The 17,667-nt window shown below is 36.9% G+C and overlaps 1 protein-coding gene across 2 annotated transcripts in view; it reads left to right on the forward strand.

Moving 5' to 3' along the window:
• CACNA2D1 (calcium voltage-gated channel auxiliary subunit alpha2delta 1) overlaps window positions 1-17,667 on the forward strand; it is a 504,082-nt gene that overhangs the window by 361,890 nt on the left and 124,525 nt on the right. For both annotated transcript variants that reach the window (XM_081243691.1, XM_081243692.1), the window contains one exon: window positions 381-512. In XM_081243691.1, the coding sequence (XP_081099817.1) occupies window positions 381-512 (132 nt within the window). The remainder of the gene's footprint in view (window positions 1-380; window positions 513-17,667) is intronic.

Consider the following 17,667-nt stretch of genomic DNA (forward strand, 5'->3'; position numbering starts at 1 on the left):
ACAGTGGTTCTCAACAGAAAGTAATTTGGCCCCCCAGGGGTTATGTGACAATGTCTAGAGACAGTTTTGCTCTCACACCTGGGGGGATGTTACTGGCCTCTAGCGGGTAGAGGGCAGAGATGCTTCTCAACATCTACAAAGCACAGAACAGGTCCCGCTACAAAAAATCACCCAGCCCTAAAATGTCGATAGGGCCACCATCATATAAACGTGTTTGAAGAAATGATTCCATCTCTAAACTTTTGATCACCACCAGATTAGAGCGCTTTTATAGGTAAAGCAATGAAAATGTATAACAGTATTTTGCAAGTAAAGGAAGACAGGTTCAATTATTAATTCCAAATTTGAATTAATTGATTTTTCTTATTTTTGGGGGGTAGCAACAATTGTGTTAAATGAACTCAACTGGACGAGTGCCTTAGATGAAGTTTTCAAGAAAAATCGGGAGGAAGATCCTTCATTGTTGTGGCAGGTGTTTGGCAGTGCCACAGGCTTGGCACGGTATTATCCAGGTAAGTGCTTAGTGATCAGGAGGTACCAAATAAAACTGTAAGTACCGGACTTCATTCTTCTTGAACACTCTGTTACTTTCTCTTACTTGGTAAAGGATGGTTATCACACTACTTTTAAAAGGAAAGAGAATTCCTCCTTCCTTGGCTCTGTATCTACCAAAATTATTTTAAACCAAAACACCTGAGAAGCAGCTGGCCCGTGGAATCAGGTGGGCTGCAGTGAGACTGTGGGCAGGTATCTATGGACCGGGAACAGGAGGTTATCATGAAACCTAAAACAATTCTAAGGGTCCAACTGCATAGCACAGACCATGAGTCACATTAGAGAACTGAATAGAAATTTTAGAAACGAATTAAAATATTTCTTTCCAGATTTCAAGTCTTTGCTTTTATGTGAAAGGTACTGATGCTCTTCTTTAATAAGTGAGTTTGGATTTGTTAAAATGAGATGAATATATTTTACAAATTAACATGAATAAACCCTTTTGTAATGTCCTTTATTCTTATAAAAAAAGGATAAGGACAAGTAAGTTTATAATGAAAATGAAATAGTAATCACTAGTAGATCCCAAGAACCTATTGAAAACACTTTAAGTGAAATTTCTGTTGGGATTTTTAACTTCTCCACCTTTCAGAACAAGGGGGCAAACACAAATGCATTTACTTTCTCAAAGCGTGACCTGAGTTATGGGATATATGCTAGGTAATTAGGCTTTAAACAGCTACAATATATATGAGAATTTTTTTTTTAGACTTGTGTTTTCTAAACATTTAAAAAATAGAGTTATTAACAATAAAAGGTCACAACAGTGAAAAGGGGGTGAAATAGAAATTAGATAATATCTATCTTTGTATGGCAATAGCAGTGAATAAAAGTATGTGGGCATTATCAGACTAAATAGCACTCAAATTAGGTAAAGATATATAACTTCTTGCAACACGTGCCAGATGGTAAGATCATTGACAGTTATTTTTCTGCAGAAATCCAATGGGATACGAAAGGCCTACTCTGTAATTCAGTGTTGAAAAAATCATGAGTTAGAAAAATATTAATGTTAATATCTGATGTCAAGAAAATATTACCACGTAGGTTGTTATCATAATAGTGGAATTTTCTACTTACAGAAATATTGTTCAGTATAATACAACACTTCTAAAATACTCTTATGTTATTAATATGTTAATACCATATAGCAGGAGTTTGAAAATTTTTGTATGTAATATAAAGAAAAAAAGCATTCTTACTCATGTACATAGTAAACCTAATATAATAAACTTTAAAGTTTTAGCAGGTCTTTTAAATTTTTATTTTATTTTATTTTTTAAATTTATTTATTTTTATTTTTTGCTGTGTTGGGTCTTTGTTGCTGTGCGCGGGCTTTCTCTAGTTGCCGCGAGCGGGCTTCTCATTACAGGGGCTTCTCTTGTTGCGGAGCACGGGCTCTACGCACTTGGGCTTTAGTTGTTGCAGCACACGGGCTCAGTAGTTGTGGCTTGCGGGCTCTAGAGCACAGGCTCAGTATTTGTGGCGCACGGGCTTAGTTGCTCCGTGGCATGTGGGATCTTCCCGGACCAAGGCTCAAACCTCTGTTCCCTGCAATGGCAGTCAGATTCTTAACCACTGCACCACCAGCGAAGTCCCTGTAGCAGGTCTTATAAGACATTTATAAGTACAATTTAAAAAAATAAATACACAAGTAATAACAATAATACATGAATATAATTATTTATATTTATCAATAACTTATTGCATTATGTAGCTTTTAAGTCTTAAAATATATTACCTCAATACAAAATTCCATATATAAGCAGTTGAAGGAAGGAGAAAAAATAAGTAAGAGAAAATTAGGATAATGAAGCGAAACCAAGAGCCCAGTACTAGAGGGAAATTGATGATGCCATGAATAAAAGAAAGACACATAAGGATTATGAGAGAGAAATAGGAATGGGAGTGGGAGGGATGATTGTATAAGAAAGGGGAGAGAGAACATTGGGGTCAAGAGGCAGAAGGAAAGATAGATCATATTTTGCACACTTTTCAAAGATGGCTCTGTTTACAAATAGCAGTCAATTTTTAAACATACCAATAAATCATCTTTTATGTTTTTTCTTTTAAATCTAATTGAGGGATTATGGCTTTAATTTTTTTTAAACCCTAATCATATATTTCCTAATATGTTGACATTTGTCCATTTTTACCTTGGGAAAGATCTTTAAAGGTTTAATTTACCTGAATCCATGTCCCCCCAGGACATTAGCTATGGAAGCAACCCTGGGCTCTTCTGTAACGTCTTGTTTTTCAGCAAGTGTTTGACAGAGAAGCTGATTCACCAACTGATCTCCGAGCCCCTGTAATGGCTCTCTTGACTGCTGTGAAACACAACACTCAATGAAATTTCAGTTTTAGTGAGTCTGTTGCTGAGTTGCTCTTTTTATTTTATTTTTAAATTATTTTTTGACATACAAAAAGCTGTACATAGTTAATGTATACAACTTGATGAGTTTGGAGATAAGTATACATTGGTGATACCACCACCACAATCAATGCCATAAAGCCTGTCTTCCATCTGTAAAAGTTTCCTCCCACGCTCTTATTTATTATTATATATTTTGTGATAAGAACACTTAACATAAGACCTGCCATGTGCAGGGAGATGAGCAGCCAGGATGGCTGTTCTCTTGCTGTCTGTCCATCCCCTGCTCAACTAGTCCCTGCTTCACCTACACCCTACTCACCTGACTGACCTTCCCTCTTAATAACACAGCCTAATCAGTAAATGCCTACTGACTTGCCACCAGCCCCAACTTATGATTATTCTAAGCTTTAGATCAGAACATCGCCACCTGATAGATTACCAAAGGGGCAGTGAGGGGCATGCTTCTCTGCTGGTTTCCCTTGTAACCGATGAGCCAACTAGACATCAATGTCAGTTCTCCTTGTAACTGGGAACCTCCCCTCCTCCCCTCCTCCCCTCCTCCCCTCCCCACCTCCACTCCTATCAAAGCCTGCTGCCATGTTCTGCCCGCCAGCAGCTGTACACAATGGGGTGTCACTCCAGGACCCTGCTTCAGACCCATAAGCTCCCCCATCCATTAAACCATTGACGTCTCTGTCACTGACTCTAGGCTCTTTCTTCTTGAAGCTGGAAGAGTACAGGGCTTGCAGGCCTGCGGGTTGCAGCCCAACATACCCTTTTAGCAAAATTTTAAGTGCAGAATACAGTATTGTTACTTACAGGCTCTATGCTATACAGAAGATCTCTAGGGCTTATTCATTTTTTATAAGTGAAGCTTTGTACCCTTTGACTGATACCTCCCCATTGCCCACTTTCCCCAGCCCCTGGCAACCACCATTCTACTCTGCTTCTATAAGTTTGACTATTTTAGATTCCTCATATAAGTGATATCATGTAGTACTTGTCCTTCTGTGTCTGCTTATTTTATTTAGCGTAATATCCTCCAGGCTCATTCATGTTGTCACATGGGGCAGGATTTCCTCTTTTTTAAAGCTGAATGAGTTGTTCTTTGTGGTAATAATGCTGTAATAGAACCAAATCTCCTTAGCAAAGACACTAAGACAATATTATAATTAAAAGTAGACCACTATATTTCTTTTTATGCTAAGATGTGTTTTCAACACATTTCACACTTCTTTCAGGTTTAAAGAATTTTTACAGTGAAGTGATTTTTAAAAAAATTTCTCAGTAAGCCATACTTTCCTGTCTGATTTTAGCCTTACCATTTTGATACCAGCCAAATTAACGTGGAACAGCTCATCCCTGATTACTGTCTGTTAAAGCAAATATCAAAATATCCTTTAAATATGGTTAATTATCTTAATTGTGAGTGGAAATAGAATAAGTGTTCCTTAATTGGATTTTCAAATAAAAAGATTTGGGCCTCAGGCTAGAAGCTCCCTACTAGCTGTGCGGAACTGGGTGAGTCCCCTAAACTTTCTGACCTTTAGTCATCAAATCTGAAAAATAGGAACACCAAGGCCTCAGTTTATCCTCTGAGGATTGTTGTGATCAATCAGATGATAGAAGGAAAAGTACTTCGGAAAATGCAAAACAGTAGGCATTCTTACAAGAGTGAGTATCAACTAGAATAATTTTGCCTAAATCCAGATTTCTCTTCATGTGAGAAATTAAAAAACATAATTGAGGTCACAGTCAATTGACAAGGGAGCTGAAATAGAAATGTGGAAGGAGTTCTAGACAGATGACTAAGCAATAATACCTAGCAGTAACTCCACACAGTGGAGTTGGTCAGAAGATGTAGGTTTTAGATGATGACCTTAGTTAAGTCACTTCTCTGTAGGGTGGCTAGATAAAATAAAGGATGCCCAATTAAAATTCAGTTTCAGATAGAGAAGAATGTTTTAGTGTAAGTATGCGATACTTGGGAAATATTTACATTAATATCTGTTGTTTTTTAATCAAAATTCAAATTTAACTGGATGTCCTGTATTTCTTTTTCCTAAATTGGTTAACTTTATCTCTCAGGCTCTGAGCTTATGAGAAAATATGAGAAATCAACTTCCCCACTAACTCACAGAATTGTGAGGCTCAAACAATCTATTTCATATATTAATGTCGTGTTGGCCAAAAAGTTCATTCAGGTTTTTCCATATCATCTTACAGAAAAACCCGAGCAAAGTTTTTGGCCAACCCAATACAAATGTAGAATTTTGTAATAGTCATTTTTTTTTTTTCGGTACGCGGGCCTCTCACTGTTGTGTCCTCTCCCGTTGCGGAGCACAGGCTCCGGACGCGCAGGCTCAGTGGCCATGGCTCACAGGCCCAGCCGCTCCACATCATGTGGGATCTTCCCGGACCGGGGCACGAACCCGTGTTCCCTGCATCGGCAGGCAGACTCTCAACCACTGTGCCACCAGGGAAGCTCTAATTGTCATTTTTTTTAAATTCCGTAAACTACCTTTAAAAAATGTTGCCACATTATTGTAAATAAAGTGTTTTGTAGAAATTAGAATTCTCTGACTCACAATAGAGTCTAAAAAAATAGTCTTTGTCAGTGTTAAGATGCTACTTAGAACAGGGCTACATGATGTGAGTGGGTTACGCAGGTTTATACCCAATAGCCTGGGTATAAACCCCGCTGCCATCAGTTGAAGTGGTGGTAAGCTTTGGAAAACAGCCACAGACTTGAGCTGTGAAACAAGGAAGCTAAAATGGTTAAATTGTAGAATTGTTAAGAGGAAACAGGAATTAAATATGTTTCCTATTTGCTAAAATGTGTAGGAGAAAGTCAGTGATGGTTAGCCACCCTCATGATTTCCATTTATGAGGTTGTTTAAACTGCACGGAGACAACTACTGCTTCCATATAAGGAGGGCTCTAGAGCAGACATGATATAGAGGCACTTCTGCAGAGTGATTCCGAATAGCAGTTTGGTAATTAGTGGGAATTTGTACTCTAACATCTGTCCTTAGACTGAATATCAATACATTGTCTGTTTTCTAACTTGGTTGATATGTATGGAAATAAGCTATAAAAATGACTTATATGTCTTTTTTCTTTTTTCCCCTCTTTCTCCTCTCCAAAGTAGAAGGTAGGTAGGCTGGCTGTGTGATAATAAAAGGAACATTATACTGAGGGAAGAGAAGTTCTTGATTTGTATTAAAACTGCCATCAGCATAGGTGTGTACTTTCTCTAAGTCATGTTATATCTCTGAACCTATTTCTTCAACAGTAATTTGGGATGATTGAAGAAGGTGATTTCCAGGGCAGACACTATCTTTATTTACTTATGCATTTAGACCTTTAGCGTTTGCTAAGTTCACAGTCTTTGTTCTGTAGGATAACTAGAGGGGCTTGCCTTAGTTATACAGCTTGTTTCATGGCAGAGTTAAAGCTGGAACCCATGTCCGGTGACATCTTCATTGAATATGTGCTGACTGGACAATCAGTTTATGAGTGCTTTCCTTTAGAAGCCCTTAATTGATTTATATAAATTAACCTCAGTGCTATTAAAACTGCTTTCAAGAGCTATCAACTTTGTGAATTTTTATGCATCATAAAAACTGTACATACGAACTACACATTTCATCTATTAGTGTCTCTTGAAATTGTACCAATTACTGTAGTAATTGGGATTGTAATCAGGACTTAGTGGCTTGTCAAAATGCCAATGTAGGCAGCTTACTCATTTTAGATAATTAGTTGCACTTAAAAAAAAAAAAGAAAGAAAAAAACTAAAAATTTCCTAAATTTCATTTTACATTTTTTAAATATCTTATTAATCATTTGTTCTTTCTTCATCCTCCTTCATTTGTTCATTTCAAAAACGTGGGTTTACAGTACAGGAACCTAGCATATGTTGAATTAGTTTTAAATATTCCTTAGGGAGACACTTCCTTGTTCTTATATCTGCTAGGATTTTGCTAGAAGAAAATGCAAAAGGACCTGTGTGCAAAGTATATAGAAGGACATATTTTTGCCATGTGGATAGCCAGTTGTTCTTGAGCTGCTTAACTCTTTTTGAAAATACTTTAAAAATGTTTTAAACAGCAAACAGCAGATGACAAAGTAGTCCAAAGAATCCTTTTTTGGTTATTTAAAAAGGGAGCATTTGATAGATTTCTGGTTGATTTGAAGAAAACAAGATAACAGTGGATCTTCAACATTTTGGGGCATTTATAAAAGAACTGTTTTCATTGATCAATTATCTTAAAAAATACCTGTATTTTTGTTTTTTACTTTGTTATTTGTGAATGGATACAAAGTTTAACTATAAATATGTTTAATTACATTTGTTGATTGCTGTAAAAATACACTTTATGTTGAAATGATTACTTTATTGGTTTTTTAATGCTAATAATGATTAAAGTCCAGTGTATCAGTTAGGACTAATATTAGCTACCAGTTAAAGAAAAGCCAAAACAATGGTGATTTCAACACTATGGAGGTTTGTTTCTCACTCAAGTCAAAGAATATCAGTTACAGAGACCAGGACTGATAAGGAAGCTTCGCATATAAGGGGTTGACAACTCCTATCATTTCTCTTTCATTCTCTGAGTAAATTGTCTGCTGCAGTGTCCACCACTGTTGCTTGTGTTTTTTCTTAAGGGACTAAGAGTGGTATTCCCTCCCTTTTTAAGGCACTTTCTGGAAGTCATACAAAGCCTTTCACATAACATTGGCCAGAGTTTAGTGGTCTCATGGTCACAGTTAACTTCAAGGCGCCAGGCACACAGCTAAAAAGCACAAGCTATACCAAGGAGGAAGGGGAGAAGAGATATTGGGGGACAAAAATCTCTGTCATGGTTCCTCTACTCTTTCTGTGAGTTTTGGCTTTTTTAGATTCTACCAATAAGTGATGTCATACAGTATTTGTCTTTCTGTCTGACTTAGCCCTCATAAAAGTGTATCAAATCAACACATTGTACACCTTAAACTTACACAATGTTATATCTGAATTATAGCTCAATAAAAAAAGATAAAATGAGAAAAACATAAAAATGAATACATGAATTTAGTGACAGACATAGGATATAAGTTAAGATGACTATTTTTTTTTTTTTTTGCGGTACGCGGGTCTCTCACTGCTCTGGCCTCTCCCGTTGTGGAGCACAGGCTCCGGACGCGCAGGCTCAGCGGCCATGGCTCACGGGTCCAGCCGCTCCACGGCATGTGGGATCCTCCTGGACCGGGGCACGAACCCGTGTCCCCTGCATCGGCAGGAGGACCCCCAACCACTGCGTCACCAGGGAAGCCCTAAGATGACTAATTTTTAATTTGGATATGAGAATGCTTACTGAAATAAAATATCAGAAATATTTTTATTTTGGGACTAAAATGATGAGTTTGACTTAGAATAGTAAAATTTGATGTCTTGACAGGAGAGTCCACAATAATTCTATTTACACCCAAGCACAGGTTTATATTCTGAATTACGTGATTTGCTTTTCTATATACCATCAATCAGTTGTGTTGTCTGAGGGACGCATCATATATATATATATATATATATATATATATATATATATATATATATATATATATATATATATATATATATATATATATATATACACATATACATATATACAAAATAATATATTATTTTGAAATTCTCACATGATCCTGATTTACAGAGGTATTTCTGTAGCCTTATTTTTGTTTCCTTTTACATAACCTCATCTCCTACCTGAGTCTGTCTTATCTTTTGCATGTAAGGGTTGCAGAGTTGCTAACTTTGCAATTAACTATAGATCCAGTCACACTTAAACTGATGAAATGATTTCACAGGTGAGAGCAGTTAAGTAGGATGCTAATATGAAAATGGAAGGTGCTCTTAATTTGATGGGGGATAACACTGTATATAAAATATGTGAATAAGTTTAGTTTAAAAGCTTTAGCTCTTTGTAACTTCTAAAATATCTCATTCTGTTCCTTTTTCTTTGATATATTGCTAAATTTGTATATCTTATGCTGTCCATTTTTAGATGTATAGAACCATCTTTGATATTTAATTCATTTTATGTTCAGTATATTTTATTAAGAAAAATTAATAACATTTTTGTCAAAAATTCAGTCTTTTTAAGTACTTCTCTCAGATATACCAAATATAAAATTTCTAAGAAATATATCCTTACCCCATTATCTAAGAAGATTTACTGACATAAAAATAGGAAATTTGTTCCTGTAGAATCATTGTTTGTTTTTATAAATATGTCATTATCATCACCTAACTGGATTTATTTGCTTGCAAAAACAGAAAGCTTTTTCTCTGTTGGAGTTCACATTTTTCTCTGTGTAGCACACGTCTGCAATTATTTTCCAGTAAATCCTCCTCATCTTTTACTTCATAGAAATTGCTGTGTTCAAGTTTATTTTTGAGTCACAGCTAATAACTACGTATGGACCGTCTAAATGATTAAGTCATTGTGTACCATTTACTTTATGGAATATTTCACTTAACCACAAACTTGACCTTGTTATCTGTTACTTCTGTTGACAAAAACATATCCCTTGTTAAATGGAAATGTTTTACCTGGTCTATCTGACATCTACAGAATTACCAGCAAATCACTTTGTAATAAGTTCTTTAATTTTTAAAACTATGATCATTTATCCTTGGCTTTAATACTGTGTATCTGTATGTGAGTTTCCATGCTTAGTTTTCTATAAATTAGAGACGTGTTCTGGACATATTACAGTGGAGATACCAAAGGCGCTCTCAAGCCAATATAACACTATCATTGGACCTCAAGTCTCATTGTTCAGAAACAGTATTAAAATCTAAACAGAATTTGATTATGTCAGTATAGTCAAGTGTGAGTTGGAAGGAGGAAAACTGATAAGAACAAGCAAAACTGCTGTTTCTGAAGAAATTGTGGTATCCTAAGGATTCAAATACCAGTAGGAGAGAAGTTTGCTCTGGAGGAGCTCACAGGTAGATGAGACAGAAAATATATAAAGACATTAACACACAATGCAAAGAGATATCTAATAAATTTATTAAAAAGTTATCTGGAGTTAACTTAGATGATCACTTCTCCAGTAAAATTAAACAGTCTGGAACTGTTCACTTAATGCCATTTGGCTCACTTGCTGTGGCCTTCAGACCATCCAAAAACTCTAACCCAGCCTACATTTCAAGTTTTGTCTCTTACTGTACAGTTAAACCTTCACCATGTACCCCAAATTGCCTTTTTCCCCCTTTTAAAACTCTTATTTCATTTCATTTTTTCAAACCTGCCCTCCCCCTTTTTCCTATCTCTATATGCTTTGATCCCAGACCCCCATTTCTGGTCATATGCATCTTATCCATCATTCAAAATAGAATACAGACATGTGAAGCCTTTCCTAAAAGCAACCTTTCTTTATTTTTTTCTCTCAGAGAACTTGGTTTTTATCTAGATTACAACAGCTATCAAATTTTTTCTTCCTTCAGAATTTATTTTCATATGCTTTTTAAAAAAGCATGGCAATATAAGTAACTGCAGGTAAAGAGGTATATAAATCTATATCTATATCTGTATCTAATGTGTGTGTGTGTGTGTGTGTGTGCATGCCCCATAGCACCTAAGGCAGAGCCTTGCATATAGTGAAGAATAGGGATTTGCTGAATTAAGCTATAGATAAACAAGTCAGGATCATATCAGAGCTGAAAACAAGTTATCACAGTAGAACTTCAGAGAATCAGTTTCTAAATAAAATGGAACAAGGGGAAAAATGCAGATTGGAAACAGAGTTACCATTATCTGTGTCCCTGCCTGTACACCTTTCCCATCCTGCCTTCTTCCTTCTGCCAGTTTTCTCCAGGGGTTTCTGGGGTGACCTCATGAAGTCAATTTTTAGGTTCCCAGGAAGTTTATTGACTGTGTGACACCAGCCTGCATCATGGGGAGGGGGTATTCCAAGCCCTAGTCATAAGACTATGCATTTACCTAGTTAAAATCTAAGCACATTTTATAGCAATCTATTATTTTAAAAAAATCTACAACCTATGACAAGTAGTTCCAGTGACTCAATGATGCTGTTTTCAAATATCCACATATGGAGTGCTTATTATTGTGCCAACACTAGTTTTAAATGTTTACGTGTATAAATAATTGAATCTTAGCTATAACCCTTGGATGTGGAAACTCTTACCCCCGTTTTACTGGAAAAGGTTAAGTAATTTATCCAATGAAAATCTAGGTAGACTAGCTCTAAAACTTATCTCTTAAGTGCTACGCTAGGTTATTTCCAGTCAGAGAAGAAAATTTTGAAGGGACAAGGGAATAGGCTCTTCTTACTAGCATTTACCCAGCTGGAATGACTGCCTTCAGCCTGTGGATCCCATTGGTGGTTCTATGCTGTAAAGCTTCAGTCGTTCGGGATTTGAAAACTTGATCTGGGAATGGTTATTGTTTGGGGACCAGTTACCGTTCAGAAACATATGTGTACCCTGAAATTCATCATTGATCCATGAAAGATAAGACAGACATCACAACTGCCTAGATTCTAGCAATACAAATATTATATAGCAATAAGCACTTTCCTAGGGCCAAAATAATACTCTCCTAAGAACACAATATAAGAAAAAATAGTGAAATAGATTTCAAACATTCCATGAAGCTTTTGCCTCTTGCACTTTCTCTGAGCTTTAACACTTGACTTGGGTCTATGTCACTGGGTAAAGTTCTGACCTGTGTCAGGCTATTAATTCAGTTCCATACACCATGGCTAGCATAACAGAGACTATAAATATTTCTCTCAGGTAGAACTTCTACTCAGTAGGTAAATCAGTTGGTTGGGGTAACTCTGGTCCATGAGATTTCCAGAGACTGAGGGTTCCATCTATCTGCCATTCCTTAGGTTGTTGCCCTCATCTGTAGGATCAAAACTGGATCAACACTACTACATCCACAGTTGAGGCCAAAAGTAAAGGGGAAAAAACTGGAAGGCAAGCAGCATGACCCCCAAATTGTACATGTATCACTTCTGCTCACATGCTATTGACTAAAATTTTATCACATGACCCCACCTTGGCAAAAGAGACTGAGAAGTACAGTTTCTTGTGGGCAGCCAACTAAAACTTTAGGGTTACTTTTACCAGAAGGAAAAACAAAAGTGTATTTCGAAGCCCTGTCACAGTCTGTTCCTCTGGGAGTGTAAGTATCTATGTACACTTTCCCATACATAGAACATATTCACTTCCTTTCCACAGGAGATGATCCAAAGTCCCAACAAGTTGGTACCTCCAGCTCAAAATTCAGGATCTCCAGGTCACATGCAATTCTCTCCATCATGTGGATATGACTTTTCCTAGTTTGGCTACTTAACAACACAGCAGAATACCCATTACTTTCTCTGCCCTATTCCCATCACTGACCAGATATCTAATAGGCAACGGTGCTATCTTCTGGATGACAATAAAAACTTCCATATGGAAAAAGTGAGTGGGAAAAAGAGAGCAATCACTGGTCCATGGTAGGTATCATAATCCTCCAGGCAAGGAAATATAAAGACCTCCTACTCCTGCATAAAGTTTCTTGGTTAGCCCATCTGACGGTTCCTGGTAGTGTTCTGTGGTTGCAACTCTCTTGTCTGTAACCCTTTCAAGCACATGTGAAGGGGCATGCTTGGGGTTAAACGGCTTTCATACCTTGCTGTTTCTGGTGCAGGTTTAGAGCTCAAAAACTGCTTTAGGGTTCACAACAGTTGCAAGATTTCTGCAGACTAAGTTTGTGCTTTCTTTGATAACACAAATACCAGCGACAACACGTGGTTGGCTTCCAATTTTTTTCTTCTACCGAGTTTCTTGTGCAAGCAACACCAGCCCTAGGATTTAGTCTAGAAGTCATTCTTAAGCTCAACGTCTTATACATTTACTGGGTTCTGTATTTACCCCTTTCTCATCTCTCTCATCTTAAAGGTGTCTTACTTGACAACATTGCTGAGAACAGAACATTTGATATTATCATAATAGTGGACTTTACCCATTTTTAAATTGTCCATCTGTACCTGTGGCAGAGGCTGCTGGCTGTCTACGAGACTTCTGTCCTCCCGTTCCAGCTTAATGTTTTGCTTTTGGGCACGAATGCCTAGCCAGGACCACTCTTGCATCTATGTAGGACCATGTGACTAGTTCTTACCAGTAGAATATGAGTGAAAGTGAAATATGTGTCACTTCAAATCTGAGATTGTTAGGACTTGGTTGTTCCTTCTCCTTGGAACTTCCTCCCTCCCTCTGTCAGCTGCATGTCACTGCCCTAGGTGACCTTGGAAACCAAGCATTGAAGAATGCAAAAGCTGCACCAGCTACAGGTCTCTGAATACCTGTTTGGAGCAGAATCTATGCCTGTGACTAGTCATATCTAACGTAATCTGCTCTCTGAGAAAGAAATAAGCTTTACTGTGCAGAAGCAGAAGATTTGAGATTGCTCAAGTCACTTTGTGTTACCATAGCTAATACAGAATTCTCTTTCTATGTTTAGGGTATTTGCCAGGTTAAAAGTTTTATTGGAGGGCAGAGCCTATCTGCTGCCTTAAAATCTGAAGAGGACAGCTATTTGCTTTCCAAGAGGCACTGGCACCTTGGTATGTGTACATAACCCTCACTCCGTTATGTACCTGACCCTTGATGGGGGAGCCATGATGCAAATAAATTAGGGACTGTGTAGAATCCATACTGAGACGGTAGTAATTGTGCAACAACACTCAGATTCCAGGAAATTTTGTGAGCTGTGCAGGACTCATTTATTGAATTAAGTTTTCCTTAAAAGAACAGTCCAAATTCTTTATCTTGGCTAGCAATTCAGAACCATGACTACTACTTCATAGGAGATGATTGAGACAAGCCTAAAAAAAAATGATTCACATAACATAAATTAGATCCAGGCAGTAGAAACAGGGTTGGTTTTTATAGGCATTTTTGAGTATGTGAAATTTACTTTTTTTGTCTTTCCATGAGACTAAAAATGTGAAGTCTTTTAGAATTAGAAAATGCATTTTAAGTTAATTGGAAATGCAATTAGATGTCATTTGAAATGGTGTTTCTACCAAGAGAATCAGCCCTCAATTCATCATTTTGTACTTTATTGTCTCCTAGCAGAAATAAAAAAAAATGATACTCTTATTTTTAGACTGTATTAACTAGAAAATGCCTCTACAATCTGCATACTTTCTCAAGAATATTTCAGTATCCTAAATTAACATACAGGTAAACACCTTTTTTAACTCAGTGGTTTGATACTGACATAGCACACCCTAAATGTCATGTGAAGTAGAAATGTCATCAGATAGATTTAGTCAGATACACCCACAGTACATTTTTTTGTCAGGAAAAAAAGCATAAATGATCATTAACACCATTAATGATGGCATTCAGAAATGAGATGCCCACATTGTAGGCTGTCATTTCCACTCCTTTTTCCTGTCATTCCAAAATGTTATTGGAAAGCAAAAGGGACATCTAAAATGAGTGACATTTAACTTTTTAGAGGGACTGTAGAAGTTCCGATTTCCTTTCATGGAGCCTTTATTGTACCTCATTATGAAACTGATTATTTCAGGGAATTGCAGTGTATGGTTATTATCTGTTTTTACTATTTGACCTTCCATATTTCTGAGCCTATATATATAATGTACCATGTAAGTACCACAGTGGGATTTTACAACAAACTAATTAGTAATATCACAGAAGAAACTACATTATTTAATTTTAAAATAATATAAATAATTTAATGTAACTGAGGGATATTTCCTAATAGTAAAGGTCTCAGCAGACTTCTAAGGGAACATTATTAATATTTTTAAATAGAAACCATCTAAGATTATAAAACATGTTAAAATGTAGTTGTCTGGCTCCTACTGTAAATTATAGCCCTTTTTTCTGTCTTTAAAGAAATAAATTTTATAGAACATAATAATATATATCACAGTTCATTTCAATTAGTTATACTGAAAACAGATCCTAGGTGAATGTGCTCTGCAAAGAATTCAGAAATCTAATTTAAGCGTGACTTTCAAATTCCAGTTTTTTGACCACTTTCAACTCATGATGGCCACTATTATATTGGCGGTGGTAGTTAATCTCACTTCTCAACTCATCAAAATATTTATGTAAGTCTGAGTCCAGTCAGGAGACAGATAACACAATGTCTTGAACAGGAAAAGGTAATTTTTTAAGGATAATCTTATTTTTTTTAATTAAATTATTTATTTTTGACTGTGTTGGGTCTTCGTTTCTGTGCGCGGGCTTTCTCTAGTTGTGGTGAGCGGGGGCTACCCTTCGTTGCGGTGCACAGGCTTCTCGTTGAGGTGGCTTCTCTTGTTACGGAGCACGGGCTCTAGGCTTGCGGGCTTCACTAGTTATGACTAGCAGGCTTAGTAGTTGTGGCTCACGGGCTTAGTTGCTCCATGGCATGTGGAATCTTACCGGACCAGGGATCGAACTCATGTCCCCTGCATTGGCAGGCGGATTCTTAACCACTATATCACCAGGGAAGTCCTAAAAGTTAATTTTTTAATAAAGAATTGTTAACTATAGCAGGGATTAAGGAGGGATTGGCTAGAAGTATAGAGAACTCTAAATAATATTGGACTAACAGGTGAAATATTATCTAATTTAATATAATATAATAACTACCACCCATAGGGTAGAAATAGCCCAAGGAAGAGACTTCGGTCCCCCAGTGCCCCTGGATTGAGATGCATATTTTTTACAGAGGACATGTTCGTGATCCGCCAAATGGCAGAGAAGGTACTACAGTGTAACACTGGTAGGACTTGCTGGAAGTTCACCCTCTAAAAGGTTCCTAGTGTCTCATCAGAGGCTCTCCACTACAAAAATACCCGGGGGTACTGCTGGAGAACCATAGAGCTCTCCAGAAACCTTGGTCTGGAGAAGCTACCCACGAGCTCTGGAGAACACTCAAGCACTGCAGGAGCCAAACACCAGGAGAGCTACATTTGCTGCCAGAGCGTTTGAGCAAACAAACCAGACCAGGAAGCAAAAACCACTTTCTTATTCAACATCTTTCTTTCTTCATCTGCGGACAAAGCTTAAGATTGTGCTTGTGGGTAAAAGAAAAATATTTGAAGGGCCCAGAGATATTTTCATAGAACAAGATAAATGGGTGAATTCGGAGCTGAGGCAATAAATGTACAACCAGCATAACATTGTACTAAAAGAAGAATAAAAGTTATTTAAATATGTAGTTATTACAAAGACCCTATCTTGAGGAGTTAGATAATAGTTGAAAGTGAACTGACATGCCTGCCTGCATGCTTGTTGCTTAGTTCCAGTGCTACCACACACACACACACACACACACACACACACACACACACACACAAAAGTCATTTTATCTCACTGGCTCTAAGTTTCTGCAAATGCAAATGGAAATAATTAAAGTAAATTTACCATTTCAGTTACATTGACTGTATCAGTAAATGGTTGTTGGGGGAGTGCTGTATTTAAACTTAACTGTTTCTTATAACTGTGATTAGTCATTTAAAATGAATAAATTGTTTTATAATATAGCCGCTAATAAGAAAGAAAATTCACAGTCAAGGAGAGGCTCAGTAGTATATGTTGTTGACATATCCTAAATGGCCAAATTATCTTAGTTCGCTAGTAAACATGATTCTCAGAAAAGTTCTGTGTAATTTTCATCATTTCTCAATAAATAAAAGGGCAAAATAGATTGAAGGGCGTAAGTCATATGAATTATTATTAGGAATTTTCCCAAGAGTCATATGTTTAAACATGTTCAAGGAGAGGAGGACTTCAGCATAAAATTATCATCCAATTCATCAGCATTTATTGTTCTCCATTGGGTCTAAGGGGTGCGTGTGTGTGTGTGTGTGTGTGTGTGTAAAGCTTTGTAAAGTATTTTAATTAAAGTAAATATAGATTTAATTAGAATAATGTAAATTAATTGCATTTAAAAAGCAATACAGTTAGACGTACTATTTTTCTGTTTACTGCAAAATGATAAAGGCTCTGAAACTAATGGAAGATTCTTTTGTTTTTAAGTTTATTATTATTATTATTATTATTTTTAATTTATTTTGGTTGTGCCAGGTCTTAGTTGCACCAAGAAGGCTCCTTAGTTGTGGCTCGTGGGCTCCTTAGTTGCAGCTCACCGGCTACCTTAGTTGTGGCACATATGCTCCTTAGTTGCAGCTGGTGGGCTCTTAGTCGTGGCTTGTGGGCTGTGCTCCTTAGTTGCGGCACGTGTGCTCCTTAGTTGCGGCTAGTGGGCTCCTTAGTTGTGGCATGCAAACTCTTAATTGGGGCATGCATGTGGGATCTAGTTCCCTGACCAGGGGTCGAACCCGCATCCCCTGCATTGGAAGGCAGATTCTTAACCACTGTGCCACCAGGGAAGTCCCCTAACAGAAGGTTCTTGAATCTGTACTTGAATTACTTCAGATCATTCAAATAAATATCAGGAAAAGTTTTTGTGCAGTTATGTTAATTATAATTTAACTTTTAAATGATAATTTCAAATGGACTGGCCATTATCAAATATGGGAATAATAAGGTTAAAAAAGTATGCTATTATGTGATAACAATCCAAGAAAAACAATCTTTTTATAGACCAAGATAGTATAGCATTGAATGAAAATATAAGGATCAAATAATTGTAAGTACAGTTTCCATTAGTGGCAAATAAATTTTCTTTTAAGGTAAA

The sequence above is a fragment of the Mesoplodon bidens genome (assembly GCF_964165515.1).
Source record: "Mesoplodon bidens genome assembly, chromosome: 9".
Classification (NCBI taxonomy): domain Eukaryota; kingdom Metazoa; phylum Chordata; class Mammalia; order Artiodactyla; family Ziphiidae; genus Mesoplodon; species Mesoplodon bidens.